Source organism: Neoarius graeffei, chromosome 11 (assembly GCF_027579695.1).
Source record: "Neoarius graeffei isolate fNeoGra1 chromosome 11, fNeoGra1.pri, whole genome shotgun sequence".
Classification (NCBI taxonomy): Eukaryota; Metazoa; Chordata; class Actinopteri; order Siluriformes; family Ariidae; genus Neoarius; species Neoarius graeffei.
In genome coordinates, this window is record NC_083579.1 from 26687843 (window position 1) to 26695451 (window position 7609).

At 40.1% G+C, this 7609-nt stretch overlaps 1 protein-coding gene across 1 annotated transcript; it reads right to left on the reverse strand.

Moving 5' to 3' along the window:
• Window positions 1–1841: 1841 nt before the first annotated feature.
• On the reverse strand, window positions 1842–7007 carry col10a1a (collagen, type X, alpha 1a). The gene is made up of 3 exons (XM_060932924.1): window positions 6924–7007; window positions 6469–6598; window positions 1842–4043 (listed from the first exon to the last, which is right to left on the reverse strand). The coding sequence occupies exons 2-3, from the start codon at window positions 6581–6583 to the stop codon at window positions 2203–2205; spliced, it is 1956 nt and encodes a 651-aa protein (XP_060788907.1). The 5' UTR covers window positions 6584–6598; window positions 6924–7007; the 3' UTR covers window positions 1842–2202.
• Between the last annotated feature and the right edge of the window lie 602 nt (window positions 7008–7609).

A 7609-nucleotide genomic window follows, 5' to 3' on the forward strand; every position in this document is an offset into this window, starting at 1 on the left:
CTTTATAAAAGCTCCCATGAGTAAGCTGCAATGATAACATTTTAGAATGAGCACATTGAGATAAAGCTGTGATTTGCAGCTGACATTATAAGCAATTAATCAACATACAGTATTGTATATATATTTTCTTCTATTTTCATATGAGGTGTTTTTTAAATATAGATATTTGAATGTTTGGACTATTTGAGCATTCTCAAATGGTATTCCTGGATTGTTCTGTCTTTTATTGTTTGTTGTTTTCCTTTGCTTTACCGCATCCAGTTCAACCAGATACAGTAATTAAGTGATTTTTTTAAACCTCTGGATAATCCTCTGTTTTCCTGTGAGGAAGGAAAATGGAATACTGCCCAGTCCACAGATTATGCAGCTGAAGTTTCTGACCCCTGCTGGTTGATTTTTCAAATTTACATTTTTTTTTTCTTATTGAACTGTTCCTTACCGAGGTAATTCAGGGTTTACATCTGGAGTCCATAATACAAACATTTAATTCAAACTGATGTGCTGATTTATCACCGGAATATTTTTTTCCTTTACAAAACCCATGACTTAACTCAAGTTCTTCCTAAGTATAAATGTGATGACAACAGACACTGCTGGGATGTTTTTAGTCTTCCCGCAGCAGTTAAGGACATTTTTATACCATGTCATTTCTACACTCCCAGATTAAACCTACATCACAGCTGGAGACCACAAGAAGGGTGTGTTTTCACCCAATATTCCTTCTGGATTCTAACCTAGGGTCGTCTCATGCTTGTGGTTTTCACTTCAATTGGCTGGTACTCTTACAAGGATGAAAATTATTGGTTGGTCTATATTGGAACACCTCTACCTTTAAATTCCTCCCACCCCCTCTGTCCTTCAACTCAGCCACATGATGCCAGTGCCTTAAGGTTCCTGTGGCTTGTGACTGCCACTTGCTTGGTTAAACCCCACCCAAGAGCTTCTATTTGACTGACTGCCCAATAACTTTTTTTAACATGTGTACCAAGGGACACTCCCCACATTTCCTCAAATATTTAGACTATTTACATCCACTCAACTAAGAGCAAGAAATATACTGTATGGCCTACATCAACACACAGTTAACTCTAGCCAGGAATTTGAGTTCTTAAAGGTTCTGGTTAATGTTAAAAGCAAATATAAAATAATTCAAAACATTGGTTTATACAGACACTAAGAATAAACAGCTAACTTGGCAATGGTAGGTGTAAATATTAGGTCTATTTTTTTATTTATTCATTCATCTTCAGGAAAAAAGTTTTTAAGTTCAGAGTGGATCCAGAGCTTATCACAGGACCCCTGAGCATGAGGCAGGAATACAATCTAGGTAGGACACCAGTCCATCCTAGGGCACCATACCCACACATTCACACCTAGGGGCAATTTAGAGTAGCCAATTCACCAGCTGACAGTTTTGTGAGGTTGGAGAAAACCAGAGAACCCAGAGGAATCCCACATGGACCGTGAAGCTGTGAAGTGGAAATGCTACCTTGCTCCAGTATTTTAAAGTTTTAGGTGCTGCACCACTGTGCCAATATCATAAACTTTTGATGAACTATAAATATTTGCTACTTGATTACTGTATTTTTTCTGAATAGAATATTTTCTTAGCTGAATGTGCTGCAATATCCTATTTTTGGTTATGACAGTCAGCCAAATCACCAACACAACAAGCCAAATATCTTTAAGACAGTTTATTTTCATCATTATGCTTTACAAAGTACAGTTATGTTTTAATGCATAACGTTTGGCATTATTTTGGATGTCTTGTACATTTTGTAATAATCATTATGACCATTTCACAACATTTAAGTGAGAAGGAAATATGTCAGGAACAGCATTCTTTGAATTACCAATAACAAGGTTTTAAAAAAAAATAGATAAAAATTGAAATCACCTTTTCAAATTAGAAAACAATATAAAAACACACAAAATTTGTCAGAACATGTAATAATTATTAAACTTCCCATGCTTTCTCCACCCTAAAAGCAAATAAAGATGACTGTTTATGCATCTAACTGCCTTTTTGTCCCTGATAGCCTGTTACATAAATTATGTCCTTCTTTTTGGCACCCACTGCTTGGGATTTTCAAGTCAAGATACTTCTATATCTCAAAACCAAAGAACAACCTGTTTGGACATTTTTGTTGTTTGAGAAATAGTAAGAAGGTTTAGAAGTTATGGTATGGCTGGATGACTGCATCACGTAGAAGCAATCAGAAAACCACTGAAGGAGCAGTGGACATTATCAGCAGCAAAGACACCATTTGCCTCATCGTCAGGGATCTGGACATAAACAGTGTCCTGCTCATTAAGCTGAAGGACAGCACTACCCGACATCTGGTCCAGGAAACCCTTGTTGTACTCATCATAAGTGAACATAACTGGGTCTTCATTTTTGTACAGTGCCACTAAAGCATTAGCTCCATTCACATGCATGCTGTATGAGAAGAAATACACTCCAGGAACCTGACAAGTAAAGATACCTGTCTCAGGATCATAGTGATTCTCAGCATTGTAGACAATTTGTTCAAACTTAATAGGGCTACCAGCTGGAGGATAAGGTGTTGTAGTTAAGGCAGTAAAAGCAGACATTGGGGTCTTGATAAAAGGTTCCTGGACAAAAGTTCCCTTAGTTTCTGCAATTATAACCTCACCAGGAGGACCGGGTGGGCCAGGAGGGCCAGCTGGTCCACTTTCACCCGGGGCACCATCTGATCCAGGAAGTCCTGGTGGACCTTGTGGCCCAGGAATTCCTTTAGCAGCAAGACCTGCAGGGCCAGGTGAACCAGGAAGACCAGGGTGACCTTTAGCTCCTGTTGCACCTGGTGGACCAGAAGGACCAGTAGGTCCTCTTGCCCCTGGGGCACCTGCAGGCCCTCTTTCACCAGCTGATCCAGGATTTCCTGTATTACCCTTAGATCCAACAGGTCCAGTTGCTCCAGGAGCACCAGGTGCACCTGTCTCACCAGTATCTCCTTTGCTACCTGGAGCACCTGTAGCTCCTCTTGGGCCTTGTGGGCCTGTTGCACCTGGGTAGCCCGATTTGCCCTCAGGTCCCTGTGGCCCCTGATCTCCCTTATGTCCCTTAAAACCTTGAGGCCCCATTGGACCTGTTTCGCCTTTTTCACCTGTAGCTCCCTTCTCACCTGGGAAACCTCTTGGACCCTGAGAACCAGCTGGACCAGCTGGGCCAGTTGCACCTGTGTATCCTGTTGCCCCCCTTGCACCTTGCTCACCTTTCTGACCTGTTGCACCAGGGCTACCTACTGGACCTGTCTCACCTTTTGAACCAGGAGCACCTGGCTTACCATAACCTGGACTACCAGGTGCACCAGTTGCTCCAGTTGGTCCTGAAGGACCTTTAGGCCCCACAGGACCTGGCAACCCTGGAGCACCATTTTCACCTGGTTTACCTGCCATTCCAACTCCAGGAGCACCAGTGTGGCCTTTTGGTCCAGGTCGCCCCATCGGACCAGGTTGCCCATCACGACCCGGTGAACCTGCTTTACCTGGCTCACCTGGGTAGCCAGGTTTACCAGGCTTACCAACACCAGACTGACCAGGTGCGCCAACAGGTCCCATAGGTCCAGTTGCACCTGTTTCACCTGGTGGCCCTTGAATGCCGATACCTCTGTCTCCTTTTTGTCCTGGTGCACCAGGAATACCTGGATGTCCCTTAGCACCTGGATGTCCCCTTGCTCCCATTGGTCCAGTCAAACCAGGTGATCCTGGTTTGCCAGGGGCAGCTAGACCAGCAGGCCCAGGGCTGCCAGCAGGTCCAGGAGCACCTCTTGGTCCCTGAGGACCAGGTGCACCAGTGTCTCCTTTAGGTCCTGGTGCTCCATTTGCACCTGGTTTGCCTGGTCCACCTGGAGTGCCTGGCTTTCCAGGTGCTGAGTAGCCAGCAGGTCCAGATGGGCCAGGTGGTCCCTCAGGTCCTGGCAGTCCTACAGCACTCTCTCCAGGGGGTCCAGGAGGCCCAGGAGGTCCTGGTTCGCCTGGCTCACCTGGGGCACCTGGCTCCCCAGCTACAGAAACCACTGTAAGAAAAATAAAGGTTATTTAGATCAAATGGACATTCCAAGCATAACAATACAATTGTGATTTTATTTCTTAGTGCAACAGTCCCAATCATTTCAACAGTTCAGGAAGAAATAACTAAGTGTTTTCTTTTTTAAATAGTATACTGTAGTGTCTCAACCTCTGTGAACTGTTGCACAGGTTAAACAATAATGTAAACAATAGTCCACAGGTTTTCAACCCTTGTTCTGGAGTACCCCCTGTACTTCATGAATTAGTGTTTTCCCTTTCCCTGCTCCCAACACACCTGATTCAGTTAATCAGCTAATTTGAATCAGGGAGCAGTGAAAGCATGAAATTATGTAGGGACAGGGGGAACTCTAGGACCAGTGTTGGGAATCTTTGGAGTGTTGTGTTTAAAATGAGAGAATATTTATAACCCCCTTAGGCAGTGCTATAAAGAAACCCTTTAACAAATAGGCAGTGGAAGAACTTTAAACTATCTTTCAACTTGATTTTGTAACCCTGAATAGGATAAGTAAGGCTATGAGTAATGTTTAATCTTAATGGCTAGCGTTTTGGTTTAGAGATAGACTATGACCATGATTCAGGTTCTGGTCCTTGCTTTGACCAGAAGTGTGTAAGGAGACCTTTAGTGTATCTCTGTTTAGGAGAAGTTAGGCAAGAGGGTCCCTGGACCATGCTAAGTTAGGCATTTGTATGACATATGGGAAGACATTGCATCTCTCAAAAAGTAAAAATAAAAATGTATTATCAGGCTTAATATGCACTGGAAAGCACTTTTAATTGCATTTGCACTGCTAAATTGATGGAAAGGATGTATGATTACACTGAAGCCCAATACATGGTAAAATGAGGATGAAAATGTCTGTTAAATATCAACTGGCTTCCTCTCTTCAACAGCTTCATCAGAACTTTGCTTGCACAGCTCATGAAGGGCCTTTGTCTAAAAATCCTTCTTCCTTGGCAACATTAACCAGTATTACATTTTATTATGTTTTCCTAACAATGTAAATAGTCAAGAATAGTAAACAATAATGCATGGAATTTTTGTGGTTTTATAATTTCAAAGCTTCAAGCACCAATGTTTTTGTGTATAACTCTATACCTTGCATCAGTAGCATCTCACATTGGATATTCAAACAGATTACATTGACTTTTCCTTACACCCTGCAATAATTCCAGAATACACTTACTGAATTATATTAGACTGTATTCATATGACAGGATGATGAAATTGTGGGCTCATGTTTTACAGGCGCCTTGATGCGGTCACATAGACTGGTGTGTAAACTGCATTAGTCCCTGTCATTCTGACCAAAACAGTTGTGTGAGGTCTTGACTGCGACACACCCTGACAAATCACTTTTCAGCATGTGTAAAGTGAGTTATTGTAGAGTGCAACCTATTCATACACTCTGAAGGTTTGTTGCTAATTCACTGCACAGATTTTCCAACACACCATTTGTATTTTATACACCACAAATCCAATACTTCTGCATCCAATTTCCAGATTGTGCCTTCATCCTGTAATACAGTCACCCTGTTCCTAGAGATAAGATCCAACCTGAGTGAATGCAACATGCCTACTTCAGGTAATTAATCTCATTAATGGTTCAACTTCTTTAATTTACAAAAGGAACATATATCTTTAGGAAGGTAGATGTTCAGGAACATGGTTGGTGATTATAATGGTTTGTTCAGCAACTTATAATGTTAAAAAGACACTAGATAAATGCAACTTATTATTATTATTATTTTGTGATCATATTCTATGTATGTCAGATATTCTATGAATCCTGTTGAAAAATGAGTTAAGTGTCGAACAGACAATATGCAACAAAAAACCCCTGTAAAACTATGCAAAAAATGCAAAAAATGCAACAAACAAACAAACTAACTAACTAACTAACTAACTAACTAACTAACTAACTAACTAACTAACTAACTAACTAACTAGGAGAAAATGTGTTCATAGTGTTCATTATTTCTCCGATGCAAGATTTAACTTCTATTCATAAAACTCTACTGAAATCTTCATAAATGTAGAAATAAATGCATAAATGCTTCAATAATGCATCAGTTTGTTTGTCTGAATGTAATTTTGTTTAAGCAATATTAAGTTGTTTTGGGGGAAAAGCCCTTTGTGATACTTTAGTATATTTAATTTCAAGTTAATTCTAATGAGTGCAATGCAATCCAGTTGCAAGTGAAGTAAAGCTCACAATTTTAAATCTGTGCCAATATTATAAACTGGAGGCAAGACCTCTCATCATTGGATGAATTTGTGCAGCCACTGTAACCAATCGCTGCAGTGCATTCACAGCTTGAACTCATGTGTCATGCTTGTTGCTTTTAGCTGACTGTATACAGCAGATGTGTTTTAATAAATTAAATTAATCAAAGCCTAGAATAAGAACTTACCATGACTTTTCACGGCATAAGGAGCCTTCATCACTTTCTTCACCATATATCTCTCGCCATGGCCGGCTACCAGGGCCACCAGGAGAAGGAGAATGCTTGCTACTCGTAGGTCCATTTTCTGAGGTTAAATCTGTGTGTTGATTGAATAGAGTTGAGTTAGATCTAGGTAAATAACAGTGAAATTCTTCTAAGCAAAACACACTGATGAATATTCTGAATTGATGAATATTATGAATATGAAAATCTGCTAAAAAAAAATAAGATAACTGCCACTGTTTCAAAAATGATGGTTTAGAAGCAAATCTTTAAAATGTTTGTTCATATCCAAGAATCTTTCAAACTATTCTCAAAATATAGACCAATGTAGTGGCATTATTCCAAAACTGCCAGAGAGGGAGAGAGAGAGAGAGAGAGAGAGAGAGAGAGAGAGAGAGAGAGAGAGAGAGGATACATACTGGCATGCTTGGGTTCCAAATAAATAAAGTCAGCACCACTGCAGCTCCCACAGCTGTATATCCTCTTGGTTTGAGCACCTTAGGGCATCTGCTGCTCTCCAGCACAATGATCAGGGTTTTTATACTGTATGTGGCCCATACCTTATTAAAAAGCACCCACCACATGAGTCCCTCCTCCTCTCAGCTCCACTGTAATTAAGAGACAGAGCTGCCCAATCTTGGCATGGCACTTCATGATGCCCGTTTGCTTCTAAGACCCATGATTAGTTTCCACTCATTACTAAAATGGATTCTAGTAAAAAAAAATGTTGAAAAGGTTACACAGTTTGTATAGTTCATATTATCTTTATTTTATGTGTCTGTTAGCCTTTATTGGAAAAAAAAACTATTTCCCTTTGAAATTATAAAAAAAGTTTAACTTTTATTCATAATTAAGAAGAGTCACAAATACAAGAGATAGACATAAAGAAAATCATTATAACATGGAACTGCAATCACATATAAAGATGGCAATGTGAATTTACAGCTTGATGTTTGAAAACACAGATATTGACTACCAAAAAATACTTTAGTGCATATGAGTTTGTGTGAACTTGTCTATTTTGCACTCATAAATTTCCATATATCTTAAACTCTACTTATAATGTTCTATGTTCTGTTAGTGGATATAAATGTTTCTGTAAACA

Excerpts from the sequence above, each read along its gene's own strand:
- col10a1a (XM_060932924.1), bottom strand. The coding sequence starts at position 6,583 with ATGGACCTACGAGTAGCAAGCATTCTCCTTCTCCTGGTGGCCCTGGTA. Across the intron at positions 4,044-6,468 it reads TTATGCCGTGAAAAGTCATG|TGGTTTCTGTAGCTGGGGAG; the intron begins GTAAGTTCTTAT and ends TTTTTCTTACAG.